Source organism: Mesocricetus auratus, unplaced genomic scaffold (assembly GCF_017639785.1).
Source record: "Mesocricetus auratus isolate SY011 unplaced genomic scaffold, BCM_Maur_2.0 Super-Scaffold_100003, whole genome shotgun sequence".
In the NCBI taxonomy this organism is placed as follows: Eukaryota; Metazoa; Chordata; class Mammalia; order Rodentia; family Cricetidae; genus Mesocricetus; species Mesocricetus auratus.
The window spans coordinates 7,675,692-7,695,104 of record NW_024429188.1 but is presented as its reverse complement, the minus strand read 5'-3'; the positions used below and the strand labels follow the sequence as shown (position 1 = coordinate 7,695,104).

At 38.3% G+C, this 19,413-nt stretch overlaps 1 protein-coding gene across 7 annotated transcripts in view; it reads right to left on the bottom strand.

The window, feature by feature from the left end:
• Nucleotides 1-19,413, bottom strand: part of Phf8 (PHD finger protein 8) — a 96,880-nt gene that overhangs the window by 8,557 nt on the left and 68,910 nt on the right. For all 7 annotated transcript variants that reach the window (XM_013125112.3, XM_040744004.1, XM_021222893.2 and 4 more), the window contains 2 exons: nt 13,005-13,100; nt 170-279 (listed from right to left, as the gene is read on the bottom strand). In XM_013125112.3, coding sequence (XP_012980566.1) covers nt 170-279; nt 13,005-13,100 — 206 coding nt within the window. The remainder of the gene's footprint in view (nt 1-169; nt 280-13,004; nt 13,101-19,413) is intronic.

Here is a 19,413-nt window from a genome sequence, read left to right as displayed (position 1 = left end):
AAATCATGTCAACTATGTAAACTATGAAAGTAGCTTGTCACAGAGCTGGCATGTAAAGGATATAAGAGGGGCTGGAATACTGCCAGCAGGATCCTACCACCCTAAAGGTCTGAATTGTGAGGCTCTAAGTTATCAGTAGCAAGGTCACGGGCTGGGTATCAACACTTACCTGCTGGGCAAGCTTTGCAGCTGCTGCAGCCAAACCTGTCTCAATAGAGGCCACTCGGGTGCCCTCACGAACAGGACGATCCTGCTTGGGCAGAGTTGGAGTCACACGGGCTGCAAAGGAAACAGGATGCTATCTATTTGCCATTTATATCCCCCAACTTCTGGCTACCCCAAAGGTGGTTGTATTGGTCTTCTTGCTTCTAGCTTTTCACGAAATCCTATTTAATGACCAAGGCATACACGAATACGAATTAACCCTCTTGAGCTGGCATTTAAAGTTGTTCATGTGCTTTTTATGTTCTTGTTGTTCCTGGCTTACCTACTTTTCCAACCTTGTTTTTGTATCTACTGCTATGGTTTGAATGCCCTCTCCAAATTCATGTGGAAACTTAATTATCATTTTAATAATTTAGAAGGGAGAACGTTTTTTTTTCCAGACAGGGTTTCTCAGTAGCTATGGAGCCAGTCCTGAACTCACTCTGTAGACCAGGTTGGCCTAGAACTCACAGAGATCTACCTGTCTGTGCCTCCTAAGTGCTGGGATTAAAGGCGTATGCCACCACTGCCAGGCTAGAAGGAAGAACTTTTAAGAGGCAATTAGGTCATGATGTCACTGTTCTCCTGAATGGCATACAACTATTACTGTAGGAGTGGGTGAGGTTCTTCCCCCACCCTCTTACCATGTGATGTCTTCTACTTATGGGACAATTTAGCATGGAGGCCTGAACCATATAAGCATCATGCTCGTAGACTTTCCAGCCTCCAGAACCATGAGAAAAACAAACTTTTATTTAGTATTTTCCCAGTTGTGACATTCTGTTATAGCAGCAGAAAATAGACTAAACATCATTATTTTGTTACTCCACAAAAATGACTTCCTTATTACACCCCCAGAGACTGATACTGCATCATCCTTCCTTCCATATTGATACCTTCTGAACTGTTTAGAGCATGTATTTTCCTTTTGCCTATTTAAAACATACTTATCCGTCAAAAGTATGCTATAATATCTCTCATACAAAATGTATGGGACCTCCCTGAATCCAATGCTCTTTTCACTCTCAGAATTTATAATCTGAGCAAGTGATTTGATATGTAGTACACACTACCTATTGAGGATTATTATTTTATATATACCAACCAAATAATGAGTTCTTAAATATCATAGCAAAACTTTTTAAACAATACTAAATTTAAAAACTGTTACCTGTTTATGCTTTTCAATAAGCATATTCTAGGAGAAACAAATATCCTCAGGTGAGAAAGAAAGATTTTCTTTACAAACAAATCCCAGCTGGGGCTGAAGAGATAGCTCAGCAAAGTACTTGTCGTGCAGGTATGAGGAGCAGAGCTCAATCACCAGCACCACATAAATTAAAGAACAAACAAACAAACAGAAAAATAAGCATTGATGATGGATACTTGTAGCCCCAGTGCTGGGGAGGCAGAATCAGGAGGATTCAATCAGCAAGTCCCAGGTACTAGTGGGTGTTCAGTGGGTAAAGCACTTATCCTGCAAGTGTGAAGACCAGAGTTCAGGTTCTCAGAACCCACATAGGGCAAGATGCAGTAGCATTTGTCCTTCATTCCAGTACTCTTAGAGCAACATTGAAGGCAGAGACAAGAGAAACCCTGAAGAGGAGAGGTCAAGTATTCTGGGGTATGCAGCAGCAAACAAAAAGAGATATTGCCTCCTACAAAGTGGGAAGACATGACAGACATAGTCCAATATGAATGAGCAAGTGTCTCCCCAGCAATGGGATTACAAGCATGCATCACCAATGCTTGCTTTTTTTTTCTTTAATTTATGTGGGTGCTGGTGGTTGAGCTCTGGTCCTCATTCTTGCACAAACTGAGGTATCTCCTTATTCATGCTGAAGTCCTCTGACATTCACACTCATGTTGTGCATATATACCATGGTACAACTGTGAAGGTCAGAGGACAATTTGTGGGAGCCAGTTTTTTCCTTCCAATATGTGGGTCCTGGATTTTAAACTCAGGTTGTTAGGTGTTGTGCTGAGAGCCTTTACCAGATGAGTCATCCCAAATGGCCCTATAATAACATACTTTTGAAAGGTAAACATGTTTTGAATAGTCAGACAGAAGGAAACAACCATTAAAACATGTATCCAAACACATATGAACATACACAGGCAGGTAGGCAGACACACACGCACACACACACACACACACACACACACACACACACACACACACACACACACACACACACACACACACACGAATGCTATTTTACAAATGAAGGAGGAGTGATAGACCTAAAAAATCCTAGGTTTGCAAGTCTTAATGAAACACTGGTTCTAGAGAATTGGGTATTTGCATAGTAACTAAGTATTATGTTAGTCCCAAGAATGAAAACTATAAGCTGGGTAGGTCGGCACATGCCTTTAATCCTAGCACTTGTGAGCTTGAGGCCATCCTGGTCTACAAAATGAGTTCCAGTACAGCCAGGACTGTTACACAGAGAAGCCCTGTCTCGAAGAAAGAAAGAAAGAAAGAAAGAAAGAAAGAAAGAAAGAAAGAAAGAAAGAAAGAAAGAAAGAAAGAAAGAAAGAAAGAAAGAAAGAAAGAAAGAAAAGAAAACTACACTTTTGAAATTGAGAGAGCACCTACATATGTAGTATTCTAAGTATTAGCTTTTTGTTTTTTGTTTGTTTGTTTGTTTTCTTGAGAAAGAGTCTTACTATGTGGCCCTGGAACTTGCTATGTAGACCAGGCAGTCTATGCTCAAACTCACAAGAGCCACCTGTCTCTCTGTATGGATACTAAAGGCAAAATCCTCCACACCCAACTCCAATTATGAATTTTCATATTATTAGTGGCAATTATAGTAAAACAACATGAAACCATGTAGGAACAGGCAATTCACAGCATTATTTGAGTTGTTAAGAAATTAAAAGCAAGCAAACTATTCACAGTATTTTGAGAGTTTAAAAAAGACAAGGATAGAAATGATGCCAAGAGAAAAAGGGATATTTTGCATAAATAACTTAGTATCTCAAAAAGCATCAATGTCACATGAAAACAAATAGAAAAATCTAGAAGATGATAATGGCTACAGATTAAGAGTGATTTAAAAAGCATGACCGTAAGGTAAATCTATTAAATATACAATGTTTTGATCAAACAATGCTCACAAATTGTTTATGTGCTTGGAACTAGATACCATCATGTGATTAATGAGTAATCATTAATTTTGTTATATATAGCAGGACTATGGTTATGTGAGAAAAGCATAGGGTGAAATGATATAATATCTGGGGTGTGTTATAAAAGTCCTTGGTTGGTTAGTTACTGGCATTATAAAAGAGAAGAATTTCTGAATAAACCACAAATGCACTTTGGTAAACAGGTTATGCAGGAGATTGAAAATAATTCTTTGGTTTTGATTTTTCAAGACAGGGTTTCTTTTTGTAGCTTTGGAGCCTGTCCTGGAACTCTCTATGTAGACCAGGTTGGCCTCGAACTCATAGAGATCTCCCTGCCTCTGCCTCCCAAGTGCTGGGATTAAAGGCATGTGCCACCACCACACGGCTGAAATTAATTTTCTAAGGGTGATATTTTGTGTGTTTAAAACATGATCTAGCTGGGTGTTGGTGGCTCATGCCTTTAATCCCAGAACTCGGGAGGCAGAGGCAGGAAGATCTCTGTGAGTTTGAGGCTAGCCTGGTCTACAGAGTGAGTTCCAGGGCAACCTCCAAAACAATACAGAGAAACCCTGTCTCGAATCCCCCCAAAAATATTACCTAAAAGCAAATCCAGCAAAATACTAACACAAAACTGTGTGTCACAGATACTGGGACATCTTAAGTTTTCCTCTATAGTCCAGTGTAGAGTTTTTAAAATATGACTATAGCTAGGGATGTGACTCAGTTGGAAGAGTGACTGCCTAGAATGCACAAGGCTCTGGGTCCCTTATACCTCCTAAAACCAGGTGTGGTTGTGCATGCCTGTAATCCCAGCACTCAGAGGTAAAATAGCAGGAAAGATTACCAATTCAAGGTCATCTATGGCTATATAATGAGTTCACATCTAACTGGGAAACATGATGCTCAGCCTCAAAAAAAAATCACACATCTTTTGAAACATTTGTATGTAAATCCAGGATACTGCCAGGATCCTCCCTGACTGTCCCAACCCATAGGCCCCTCCCCTTGCCACATCCAACCCCTCCACCTAGTCAGATCTTATACCTCCTTCTCCAGTAAGTCTGCGTGATTCTCCCCTCTACATGCCCTCTCCAACCAACCAGACCCAGTTCTCTAGCCTAGTATGGCCACTACCAATCTCTAGGCTTCTACCAAGACCTTCTCTGCCTTCCTCTGACACACAGGCTCCTCCCATGCTACATCTAACTTCTCAGATGTACCTTCACACTCTAGGCTTGGACCAGGACATGATACATCTTGCACACCAGCGCAGTTTTCTCTGTCTAACTGACTTTATTCCACTTAAAACACTCCCAACTTCTAGGTTCAACTAGCCTAAATATCCTTTCTTCTACCCCAACTTGCTCTGCTGCAGTCCAAATGGTCTGCAGATTTTTCTTGGCACAAACCCTGACCCAGATGTGGCCCCCTGACTGCAGAAAACTGCATAGGAGGAATGTCCTCTGGGGCAAAACAAGGCCACAAGGGCAGGAAACTTTGGAAGGAACAACTTAGATAAGAGGGCCAAAGATACTGTTCACACAAGTTCTGCTTGCAATGCTATCTCTAGTAGTTAGCTGAACAATATATAAAGGCAGTGAGAAAAAATAAAAATTGTTCATTCTTGAAGTGAACCCAGAGTCTTATGTCTCTGTCTACAATTACCCTATTTCTAGGTCCTTTTGATGCCTATGGCTGTGCTGGCCAAGGCACTAGTCTGTTCACATCAAACACAGAACAAAAGAAGTTCATATGTTCAAATAAAACATACAAACAATATGAAAGATCATGCCCAGATCTCTCCTCTAAAATGTACCAGTCCTGTAGAAATGTTTGCCAATGAGATTACCTAGATGAATCCCAGGATACAATTTAAAAGAACCTTAAACTTAGTCAAAGAGTTACAGAAGTTTGGAAACAGCTTAATTAAATTAAGGAAAATATACGCCTGAGTGATGCCCAAGAAAGCACAAATATAAAGCTGATGGAAATGGTAAAGACAACCCAGGTCTTTAGAAAGGAATTCATCTGAGGGATAGACAATTGAAGAGGATTCAAGTTGAAATGAAGAAGGAACTGGAAAGCCCAATAGCCTAACTAGAAATTTCAAAGGAAAGCCTTACAAGTAGACAGAATCAAGTAGAAGATATATCAAAGAAACAAGGAATATAGAAGTTTTTAAAAACACAGGAAAGGAACATACAGGAAATGTGGAGCACCATGAAAAGACCAAACCTCCAAATTATAGGCATAGATGAAGAAGAATAATTCAAAGTCAATGGCATAGACCAGATCATGAAACTTCCCGTAACTATGGGAAAAACAAACAAACCATAAAGATACAGGAAGCATACAGAACACAAAAGGACCAGAAAAAACTCTTCATGGTATATCATAATCAAAATACTACATATATAGAACAAAGAAAGAATATTGAAAGCTGCAAAAAACAAAACATAAAACAAGCAACCAAAAACCCTAAGTCACAAATGAAGGATAGCATCTGATTACTCAATGGAAACTTTGAAAGCCAGATGAGCTGGGAGCAATGCATTCTAAGTCCTAAAAGATCATGATGAGCAAACTAGACTAATATAGCCAGCAAAACTCTACCATAGTTTAATAAACAAAATTACCCTTGATATAAACAACCTAAAAATTATATTCAACAAACCAAACCTAAAGAAAAGTCAGGAAGTAATATTTTTCACTGAAGAGAGGAATTAGTATAACCAAGAGACTGTGGGAAGAAATATGAAGCCATAACTACTAAACTACAAAATACCAGTAGAAATACAAACACAAAAAGTTAACAACATGATGACCACAATTAATACACACATTTCAATAATAACTTTAAATATTAGTGGCCTCAATTCTCCAATAAAAAGACAGGCTGATTGAATGGAACAAGAAGCAAAGTATTTGTTGTCTATAAGAAACACATCTTAGCTGGGTGTTGGTGGTGCACTCCTTTAATCCCAGCACTCGGGAGGCAGAGGCAGGCAGATCTCTGTGAGTTCGAGACCAGCCTGGTTTACAGAGTGAGTTCCAGGATAACCTCCAAAACAATACAGAGAAACCCTGTCTCGAAAAACCAAAACGACAACAGCAAAACAAAACAAAACACATCTTAGCTTTAAAGGTAAGAATCGCCTTAGAGTAAAAAGGATGGATAAAAGTACCTCAATCAAATGGGACTGAAAAGCAAGCAGGCATTGCTATCTTAATGTCTGACAAACTAGACTGACTAATCAGAAGAGATGAAGAGGGATACTTCATTCTAACAGGAACACTTAACTAACACATTGCTATTCCAAACATATACGCAGCAAACTCTGGTGTGTCCAATTTCATAGAAATAGTACTATTTGATTTAAAGATACAGATTAACATAAACCCGTTAATGCTAATAGTAGGTGATTTCAATACCTTACTTTCTCCAACAGGCAGGTCATTGGGTTGAAAAATAAACAGAGAAACATAATTATATGGCATCATACATCAAATGAACCTAAAAGATATCTACCGAATATTCTACCCAAACACCAAAAAATACACATTCTACTCAGTGTCTCCCAGAAACTACTAGAAAAAGACCACATCTTGTGACACAAAACAAATTTTACAAACTCAAAATGACTTAAAGAACTTCATGTATACTGTCTGGTCACAACCAAAATAAAACTTAAAATTGATAGCAAACAAATCACTAGTAAATACACACTCATGGAAACTAAACAACTCATTACTGAATGATGAATGAGTCAAAGAGGAAATTAAGAAAGAATGAAAATGAAAACAAAATGTTTACAAAAACCTCTGTGAAACATTGAAAGCAGTTGTAGAAGGGAAATTATAACTCCATATGTGTGCATTTAAAAAGTGTACATGCATATCTCATTTAAATGAAAATTTCCCATGTGGGATGACAATTCTCCCTTCAAGAGCCAGAAATTACCTTAAAAAAAGCCCTAACACCAGGCACAAGAAGCCCTCTTTAAGTTGTTGATTAGGGTTGTCCAAGAGACTCTCAAAACACTGTAGGCTATTGCTATTGCATTTGGTTGCCCCCATCCCAGAGATGGAAGTTAAGTCCTTATTGCTGAAGACAGATACCATGCACCTCAGACACATGGCCCACAGGGCCCTGAGCTGGAACTGATATGAAAGCTTCCTCTCTGATGACTAGCTTTCATAATGCCAGAAGGTTCCATGCCAAGGAGGGAAACAAGCTGAAGTTCTACCCAGTCATGATGCCTGTGAGCCACAGCAACGACCAGCACAGCACAAAACCCATAAGGGTGCAGTAGTGGCGAACATACCTTGGACTTCATACCCATTCAAAAAGAGGTATATCATGTCTGATACTGGAAGTCTAGCCAACTACCCAGGGCTAATGAAGTTAAGAATCTTGGAAGAGAACCTAAAGCCAGTTTCCCAAATGAGCATAATTTTTAACTACATTCTATATGTTTGTACTTCTTTCTACTCATAGATAAGCATAGTCCTTACCCTGCATCAGGGAAACTTCCCTTTGCAACGATACAGACCATTTGAGAAAACTACAACCAATTAAAATGCAGAGTTGTGGAGGTCAGAACCAAGAGACATATCTACAAAACATTCCTAAGGATCATTGGGAGGAGGGGATGGAAAGATTCTAAGAGCCTGAGAATCAGGGGCTTTGCTGTGAGACTGTATATTCTAGGAATGCCAGAAGCAATACTATAAAGTCTCATCAGCATGACTCCATCAATAAGAGCTGAAGAAGTACAACAACACTAGATAGCCAAAGCAGACAGGGAAAACCCAGGAGCCTCAATCCTATATAAAACACTATAGGGAACTAAGGAATGCTTAAAGTGGGATAAACAGTCTTCCCCAGGGATAAACACACCAATGGGTTATCCAAAACCAATTGTTAGTCCTGAAACATACACACAATTAACAGTATACTGACCTAGCAGGTGATATTCATCTATTTAGGAATATATGCGTATGTAACAATAATTAATGAAAAAATAAGGTCATGAATACGAATTTGAGAAAAAAAGGGGAATATGGGAGGATCTAAAGGAAGGAAATGGAAGGGTGAAATGATGTAATCATACTAAAATCTCAAAAAATAAATTAGTAATAAAAAAGAATCTACATCTCCATCTGAGAAGACTCATTTGGAAACTGTAGACTATGGCTCAAGTGATGCAATGTGTGACTTCTAAGGTGAAGTTAGGAAAGGCAAGCTCTTAGTGGATTCCTTGAACACCCATGCTTGCAAACCCACCTAAGCTGTTATTATCAAGCCTACCTATTCTGAGATCACATAGCAATGAGGACGCGAGGCAGATGGAGAAACCAAATGAATGCTATCACAGCAGGTACCAGGCTTGTGAAACTTCTAAAGAATCAAACTCTTGGCTACAAGGATAGCTTCAGCCTTCAAAGGTCTTTTGCCTGAGGCCCCAGAAATCACAAACTAGAGTCAACCCATTCCCATTGTGACCTTTCCAATTCTTGAAATATGGGTACATAAACATGATAAATGGTAGAATAAAAAAGTCCCTCATTGACTGGATCTTGATTTTGGAGATTTTTTTTTTGGTTTTTTGAGATACGGTTTCACTGTGGCTTTGGAGGCTGTCCTGGAACTCGCTCTGTAGACCAGGCTGGTCTCGAACTCACAGAGATCCACCTGCCTCTGGATCTCTGTATAGACTGAGTATTATAACATCTTATAGAATTCTTAATTGACAAATATTGATATAAACAGTATTATCATAGAGGGAGGCATTCTTAGGAAATACTCAAATATTAATAGGCAAAATATTGATAGTTATATGTTATTTTGAAGTGCCTCAGGAAAAAAAACTATAGATAGCTTTGACAAAATGTTAATATTATAGAAGGTAGGTATTAACTAATGTGTATTTATGTACGTATATGTTATTTTTCTTATCCTTGTGACCAAATAATTTAAGGGAAAAAAGTTTATTTTGGCTTGGTTTGAAGTTCTTTTTTTTTTTTTTTTTTGGTTTTACGAGACAGGGTTTCTCTGTTTTGGAGGCTGTCGGTCCATCCTGGCCTCGAACACACAGAGATCCGCCTGCCTCTGCCTCCCGAGTGCTGGGATTAAAGGCGTGCGCCACCAACGCCCGGCTTTGGCTTGGTTTAAAGTTCTTTTTGAGCTGGGTGGTGGCAGCGCATGCCTTTAGTCCCAGCATTCGCAAGGCAGAGGCAGATGGATCTCTGTGAGTTCGAGACCAGCCTGGTCTACAAGAGTTCGTTCCAGGACAGCTAACACAGAGTTACATAGAGAAAAACCAAAAAAAGGTTCTTTTTGGCTACAGTTCATATTAACAAACTATTGTCAAAGGAATAGAGAAGCAGTCTTATACATCATTTTGTGGGTGCATAAACAATATGTAAGGTGTATTTTTTTGAATAAGAGCCAGGTATGTTACACATAGACAAATGTCTATGAGTTCTAAGCCAGCCAAGTCTACACAGTGAGACCCTGTCAAATAACAACAAACAAGTAAAATGCATTACTAAGTGAGAAAAGCAAACACAGTACATAGGGGAATCTTACAATTGAATAAAAAAGACAAAAAAATCTATGAAAACCTAAGGAATTGTTAACAGTGGCTTACTCCAAATGGAGAAGCGGAAGGCTACAGAAATAGGGTAGAAGAAACACTTTTCAATGTTTATCCTTATACAAACTGACCATTCTATGATTTCATGGAGATTCAGTCTAAATAAATTACCAGAGATACATGTAAATATGCTTACTTCAAATGTTATTACTAATTATAAAACCTGGCAATGGCATAAATGCACACACATTAAAGAAGTTAGGTATTTTCATGGAGAGATATTTTTAGCTATTAAAGTATTTATAAACAAGTACAAAGGAAAATGTTTGTAATATAGTAATGCAAAAGGTACAATTTAATAGTTTGTATTTTTACAGTCAATCCTTAGTAAATGCAGAGTGCTAATCATAAGACAAAGTATATATTTCTTTAATAATACAACTGAGAAAGAACAGTTAATGGAAAAATGGGGAAAAATAGTAGGAAGTATATCAGAAATTGATGAAAGGAAAATAGAAATTAGGTTGATAAATTGAGAAATAGTGGTAAAAACTCTTTGAGACATGGTCTCACTATGTAGACAAGGCTGACTTCAATCTAACTATGTAACCCAGGCTAACCATAAGTCTGCAATACTTTCATTTTCTGAGACAAAGTCTTATTATGCAGACATGGCTGGCTTGAAAACTACTATATAGATCAGGCTAGCCTCAAACTCACAGAGATATGCCTGCTGCTACCTTCCAATGCTGAGATTAAAGACATATGCCTGGCAAAAATATTTTTCCATTTATTTATTTATTTATTTATTTACTTACTTACTTTTGTTCTTTGATTAAAAAAGTATGAAGTTTTATTATACATGTATTATTTCAAACCTTCCTCCCCCAGGGATTAAATGCAGAGTCTTACATGATAAGCAAGCACTCTACTACTGAGCAATATTCTCAGCCCCACAGTGTTATTTCAACCAGAAAAAGAAAAAATGATAGAAAAACAAAACACACCAGGTTTGGTGGCACATACCTTTAATCTCAGCACTTGGGAGACAGAGGCAGGTGGATCTCTGTGAGTTCGAGGTCAGCCTGGTCTACAGAGTGAATTCCAGGACAGGTCCCAAAGCAATACTGAGAAACCGTCTCTAAAAACCAAAAAAAGAAAGAAAGAAAGAAAGAAAAAGAAAACACTAGAAGGAAATGTCAAAATGTTAAAACAGTGGCTGCTTCTGAATGACAACATCCTTGATGACTTACTTCTTCATAATTTTCTTTACTTTTAGTACTTCAATACTTTTCACATTTTTCTAGTATACTAGTCAAAAGTTTTATCTTCATAGAGGAAGCTAAAGGTTATAACTATAGGAATAGGAGCTGGAGAGATGGCTCAGAGTTTAAGAACATTGACTGCTCTTCCAGGGTCCTGAGTTCAATTCCCAACAACCACATGGTGACTCACAACCATCTGTAATGAGATCTTGTGCCCTCTTCTGGCCTGTAGGGATACATGCAGACAGAGCATTGCATGCATAACAAATAAATAAATAAATAAATAAATAAATGAATAAATAAATAAATCTTAAAAAAAAACAAACAAACTATAGTAGGCCGGGAGTTGGTGGCACACACCTTTAATCCCAGCACTCAGGAGGCAGAGGCAGGCAGATCTCTGTGAGTTCGAGGACAGCCTGGTCTACAGAGTGAGTTCCAGGACAGCCTCCAAAACAATACAGAGAAACCCTGTCTCGAAAAACCAAACCAAACCAAACAAACAAAAAAACTAGAGAATAGAGAAAATATGCCTGATTTTTTGTAAATTGCTGATTCACTCACTAATACACATTCCAAGAATTACAGAGATAATAAGCTTAGGCATGCAATTTGCTGTAGTCACTGGGACAATAGCAAACATGACAGTAGAAGCTTAGAAGCTTGAAAAGTGTGTGTATTTTGAGGCTTATTCTTTCTTGCTGATGAAATTCCATTGCCACTCTGTGAAAAATCCTGGACTGGCCTCCTGGAGGATAAACGGGTATATGAAAAGGACCTAGCTAACTTTATACTACCTAGTCCAAAATCGAGCTGCCTGAGATTGCAGGAACAGCTTACCCAACCTACAGAATCATGAGAAACGGTAAATATTCTTTTAGGCCATTAGGTTTTGGATAGCTTGCTAAGCAGTAAAAGCACCATGGGCTGGGGAAGATAATTCAGTGGCTAAAGAACTTGCCACATAAGCATGAGAACTGGAGTTTGGATCCCCAAATTCATGTAAAAGTGGCTGTGATACTGAGCATGTACAATCCCAGAATGCCTACAATGAGATGGAGGCAGAAACAGAAGAATCCCTGAAAGCAGGGTGTATTGAAGCACTGAACAATAGATCCTGCCTCAAATAAGGTAGAAGACAAAGGCCGACACCTGAAGTTGTTCTTTCATGTCCACATAAACACAACTGCATGCACTCATGAACAATCACACACGAGTGAACACACACATTCAAACACTACATATAGAAACATACATCACACATATTCAAATTTTAAAAAGTTCCCAAATGCTCTTAGGTGTAAACAGCCCAATCAGTGAGATGAAGAAAATTATTTTCCATCTCAAAATTCCATGTTGAACTCAGTGACCTACTTTCCCTCTCTTCCTTCCCTTCCTCGATGATGACTTCTCCGTAGGTGATAATCTTAAGATTCTTGCAGAGCCTAAGAGTCAGCAAAATTTTCCTCCTTGGAAACAAAATTACCATGGGGAGCTGGGATGATGGCTACCAGAATGTTCTTAGAAACCCTAGACGACTTATTGAAATTTTCCTGGTTCCCTTCATCTCAAGTCATATAACATCAAAACAACAGCTATAAGTTTCCTGGCTAGATTACATACACTGTGTCACACAATTATTTTAGCTCTGGCACCTACCATGATACTAAATGTAACAGATTTTTTTCTGACTAAGCAAATGAGTGACTGAATAAGATCTTCTTGTATCACGTTATCTCATACTTTAACTTTTTTTCACCCGATCACACCTGCAGAGTTTAAGACACAGATACTAGATCACCTTTAGGACTCCATGGAGCATCATCTGAATTCTTCTTTTTCTTGGGTCGAGATTTCAAAGCAGGGTCATCTTCATCAGACTCCAGGGATGGATATACTGTAGGGAGAGGTGAAAGCAGGAAAAATGAAATCTCATCCAAAAAGGCAATGACAGAATGACACATACTTCAGCCCTTCTTACTCCTCTTCAAGTATACTCATTTACTTATTCCTCAATCAATTGCAGAAGGTCCCTAAATATCTGACATTTTGTTACTTTTCTATGGTTGTACCTTTGTTATAAAAGTCCTTCTTCTACATTCACTTAATTCTGGCCAACATCACTCAGTTGAATTACTTAGCTCAACTTTTTAAAATTTAGCCCTAGATTTAGCCCTGTAAGATGCTTTTCCTCGTTCTTGTAATCTGATTCAGATTCCTCCTTCTTAGCTCTCCATGCAACCTGTATTATGCTTACACTGGAGATACTTTGTTGTACTTAGAAACTGATTATTGTATCTGCTGCCTCTAATTACAGGTGAGGCCAGGGATATGTGTTTGATTTTATATTAAAGAAGTCCCATACAATGAAGAGTAGGTATTTTATTGTTTGTGAAATAATAGGAAAAATAAATAGCATGCACTTAATACACATAAAAACATTTAAATTGAACTGGGGCCAAGATTAGTGAAACTGCATGATCACTGATAAATATACAAGTATCCTACCTTACAGAAACAAATACAAGTATACAGAATATCACAAAATCCATTGGCAATTCCTTATAATCCACAGGCAAGACACTTAGGATTTCATGGGAATATAGTCTAGAAAGAGCCTATTGATGAAGGAAAATTCTGATGCCACTCCCAAGTCTAGAAGCGGATTTTAATTAACAACCTCATAGGAATGCTCCTCTTTCTTCTTTCCAGAAGGCGTCTCTACAGAAAAGTTAAGTCTATTTTTCAGACCTTCCTCCTTCAGCGAAGAGGTAAAAACTTTGTCTCCTGACTCTATTTTCTTTCAAGAAAAGAGGATTCAATTGTTCTTAGAAAAGAATGAGTACTAATAACACAGCTCTTTCAGGAAAAGCCATCACTATTACTTTGTAGATCTGAAAGCTTTTCAACTCCAAAGAAAATAAGTATGGCATAGCAGAAAGACTTGGTACCTTACGGTCAGAAACTACTTTGAAATTGGATGACATAGTAGTGGTCTAAAAACAGTTTCAGAATCTTAACCCATCAAATCAAATTAACAGATAATACCTAACCTTGCCTTACAAAGATGTGTTCCAAAGTTGTACTTAAGAGATGATATGTGTGGGGCAGGAATATGGTTCAGCAGGTAAAAATGCTTGAAATGCTTGTTGTGCAATCCTGGTGACTTAGGTTTGGTTCCCAGAACCCACATAAAGGTGGGAAGAATGAGCTACATAAAGTTGTCCTCTGATCATCCACCCACACATGATAATACTTTTTAATTTAATAAGAAACAGATAATGTGTAAAGTAACTTACATAAGGAATTCCATTCTGAGCTTCACATTTTAATTAACAGGTAATAAGGTATAGATTACAAATTAAGTCTATGCATTGAAAGAAAATATATTTAAATATGCATATTAAAATAAGGTTGAAGCCATTTTCTGATTTTAAAACATCTTACTAAACAATAATAATTAACTCAGTGTACAACTGGCATAAAGGCAGGTACAAGAACCAATGAAAAATAATATTCTTTTGTTTTTTGGTAGAAGGTCTCACTCTGCTGCCAAGGCTGACCTCAAATATCAAATGCTTCTGACTCCTGATTGTTGGGATTACAGTTATAAACCACCATGACCAGCTCTCACTAAGATTTTTGTACCTGTTTCCTTTTTTATTAATACTTTTAGTTGGCATACTAAATAATGGGTTATGGCATTTTATGCATATGTCACTGTATACTGCACATATGACTCCACCCTTCCATAGATGTTCTCCTCAGTACCGATAAGTTCTAAAAGACTAAAATAACACAAAGCATCTTCTCCAACTACAAAAAAGCGAAAAAGTCAGTAACAGAAAGATAAATGAAAGATTCTAAACTAGTTATATGTTCTCAAAGAGAATGAAAGAAATAATCACATGTGTGAGTTCAAAATTGTGATATGGGATCAGTGAGATGATCAGTAGTTAAAGATGCCTACCACCAAGCCTGAACACATGAGATTAACCTCTGGGATCTACATTGTGGGAGGAGAAAAATCTCCCACAAATTGTCCTCAGACCTCCACACATACATAACACAAAAATAGAACATACGAAAACTTTAAAAGATGCTGAAAAACAGTACACAGATACCAATTTAAACCTGTAAGTACCTATACTTAAAAAGATGAAAGATCCTAAAACAATAGCCCACCTTCATACAAAAAGAATTATTATGTTTCCCATCAGCCCCTGCCACCATCTTCATACCCACAGGCCACAGTTTACAAAAGAATTTTGCCTGATATATCCACCCACTCCTATCCATCCCTTTGCACAGGCCTAGTGACCGACCTGTGACTCTGATATAACCTGGTTAGTTCCTCCCCTATAAGCCCATCTCCCTCTTCCACTCTCATCTCCACAACCACAGGCCTAACTCAAAACCACAGCTCCAATACTGGCTTTGCCTGGCCTAGGTCCAATCCAGTAGCTCATACACACATACATACACCAGTTTTACTTAACCTAGTTATGGGCACATAGTTCCTGCACTGGTCAAATCTAAGGAAAGCTAAATTCACACATTAGACACACAACCAAAGAAGTTCGCAAGCCCATCGAAAAACAATATGAAATACCAAAACAGTATATGTCCCATCAAACCCACTAGTCCTATAGAAATGTTCTCTAATGGGAACTATCTAGTTGAACTCCAGGGCATAGAATTAAAAGAATAATATCATTAAGGAATTCAAGAAGTTTAAAAGAAGATACTAACACCTCATTGAACTTCAAGAGGATAACAACATACACTTGAGTGATGTTCAACAAAACATGAATACAAAACTGAACAAAATGATAAGACAATTCAGGATTTAAAAACTAAATTGAGTAATGAGATAGAAATATTGGAGAAAATTCAAGCTGAAATGAAAATAGAATTGACAAACTCAATGACCTGACCCTCAATCCCCACCCCCTTAGCCACTATTCCTAGCCCACTTCCATTCCTTTGTGACAACCCTGACAACCCTCAGAACCACTTTCTGCTAGGGACAAAGACACCATATTTGGCTGGGACCCAGGTAGACTACCAGTAGACTACGCTTTCCTCTCCTCTATTCTGTTCCCTCTTCAATGCTTAGCCCTCTCCTTCTAGTTCATCTCCATTTCCCTCAGACCTGTGGCCAGATCCAGACTACCCTTAGTTCTGCTTCTGCCACCTTTCGTGAAGCCAGACCCCAAGTCCTAATTAAGAGACTTCCAGAGTCAGTCCCCATCCTTTCCCTGTAAAACTCGACTCCAAATGGATAAGGACCTAAACCACATTAAAGGAAAAACCATCAGCATAATACCTGATTTCTCAATGGAAATCTGAAGGCCAGAAGAGCCTGGAGCAATGCACTTCAAGTTATAAAGACCACAACTGCCAACCCAGACTGCTGTACCCAGGAAACTGACATAGTTAAGGAGAAAGGAAAACATTCCATAAGACTAAAGCAATCTTTTGGTTGCACATTATGGTTTCCAATTTTGTGTTTTTATGGGAATTTTTTTGTGTGTATTTTTTTCTATTCTTGTTTGTGTTTTTATTTTGCTTGCTTGTTTGTTTTGGAAAGAGACAGAAAGAAAGGGAATGATGTTTGGTGGCTGGGGAGTTTGAGAGGATCTGGGAGGAGTTGGGGGAGGGAAAACCATGATCAGAATACTTCTATAAAATAGACTACATAATAGGACACACACACACACACACACACACACACACACACACACACACACAAAATCAGAAAAACTCCACGTATCCTATCTTACTGTAAGATAATAAAACAAAATCAAAGGAAATAAATCTCTAGTAAATACACAAATTCTTGGAGATAAGGAAATAAAACAACCCACTACTGAATGATGAATGGGGCAAAGAAGGAATCAAGAAAGAAATAAAAGAAAAAAAACGGTACGTAATGACAATGAAAACACAGCATAATAAAACCTCTGGAGGGAAAAGTATGGCTCTAAGTGTCTACATTAAAATCAGAAAGACCCTGGGGCTGCAGATATGGTGCAGTGTTTAAGAGCATTGGCTGATCTTCCAGAAGTCATGAGTTCAATTCCCAGCTACTACAAACAGCTCACAACCATCTCTATCTCTAGTGGGATCTGCTGCCCTCTTCTGCCATAAAAGGTATACATGCAGATAGTGCTCATGCATAAATAAATAAATCTTAAAAAAATCAGAAAGACCCATGTCAGCACTGGGGAGTCAGAAGCAGGCAGGTCTCTGTAAGTTCCAGGCCAGTCTTTTTCTCTGTATTGTTTTGGAGGCTGTTGGTCCAGCCTGGCCTTGAACTCACAGAGATCCGCCTGTCTCTGCCTCCCGAGTGCTGGGATTAAAGGCGTGCACCACCACCGCCTGGCAAGTCTTATCTCCATTGAAAGGCTACACAGTAAGACCCTGTCTCAAAAACAAATTTAAAACAGAAAGAACACAAATATGTGACTTAAAGATACAACTCAAGAATTTGGATAACAAGAACAAAGCTAATTCAAATCCGGTGTATTGGAAGAAATAAAAAAAAATCACAGCAGAAACTAATAAAATAGAAACAAAGAATACAATATAAAGAACCAACAAATCTGTTTCTGTAAGATGAACAAAAATTGACACTCTTGGCCCAACGAAACAAAGAAAGAAATAGTGACCCAAATTAGCAGAATCAGAAATGAACAGGTAATTTAAAAAATCATTCTAACTACAAAAGTCCAGGTCCAGATGTATTCACAGAAGATTTCTAACAGACATGCAAAGAACTACAGCCAATCCTTATTATTTAAAAAGTAGACTAGAAAGAACACTTCGAAGCTCCTTTTATGAAGCCAGCATTATTCTAATACAGTACCAATACCAGGTAAAGACAAAATAATAAGAACAAAAAAAATCACAGGTCGCCAGGTGGTGGTGGCGCACGTCTTTAATCCCAGCACTTGGGAGGCAGAGGCGGATCTCTGTGAGTTCCAGGCCGGGCTGGACCGACAGCCTCCCAAAACAATACAGAGAAATCCTATCTCGTAAAAACAAAAACAAAAAACAAACAAGAAAAACCACAGGTCAATATCTGATGAACATAGGTTCAAAGATCATCAATAAGATACTTAGAACCAATACGAGATTGATCAAAAGAGTATCTATCAAGACCAAGATGACTTTATCACAGGCATGCAGGGATGGCTCAAAATAAACAAATCAATAATTGTGATATACTACATAAATGGACTTCAAGACAAAAAATCACATGATCGCCTCAATAGATGCATTAAAAACCTTTGATAAAATCCAGCTTGTCTTCTTGATAAAAGCCCTAGACAGAATAGAACTAGAAGAAAAATATTTCAAAACAATAAGGCTGTCTGCTTTCTGACTGAGGATACTATGTGACTAGCTGCCTCAGGTTCCTGCTGCCTTCCCTTCTTTTTTTTCCTTTGATACAGGGTTTCTCTGTAGCTTTGGAGGTTGTCCTGGAACTTGCTGTGTAGACCAGGCTGGCCTCGAACTCAAGAGATCCACCTGCCTCTGCCTCTCAAGTGCTGGGATTAAAGATGGGTCCCACCACCACCTGGTTACTTCCCTTCTTTACTATGATGCACTGAACCCCTTTTCAAATCATTAAGTCATAATAAACCCTTCCTTCCTTAAGTTGCTTCTCAACAAGCATCTGGTCATGTAAAAAAATAATGCAGGAAATTGGTATTGAGGAGTGGGGCTATTTGCTGTGACAAACCTGCCCATGGGTTAATAGAATTTTTAAATTTTTTATTTTTTGTGGATAGATGTTTTACCTGAATGTATGTCTGTATATCACATGTGTTCAAGATGCCCAGAGACTAGAAGAGGCTATCAAACTCCCTGGAATTGGAGTTACAGTTGGTCGTGAGCCACCACGTACGGGTGTTGGGAATTAAACCTACATTCTCTGGAAGAGCAGCCAGTGTTCTTAATTATACAATTATCTGCCCAGCCCTGTGGTTCACAGGCCTTTAGAACTGGTTTAAAGGAGAAATGTAAAAGAATTTGGCGACACAGTCTATTAAAGCCCTTAAATACAGCAAGCAAAACAAAATGAGACATTAGAATAGGATTCATAAAACCAGAATGCCAAAAGAAATATGGATCTTGGAGGCCCAGTTCTTGAGGTTTCACAAGGGAACAAGATCGCTATCAGAACCTGGCCTAGAAGCCAA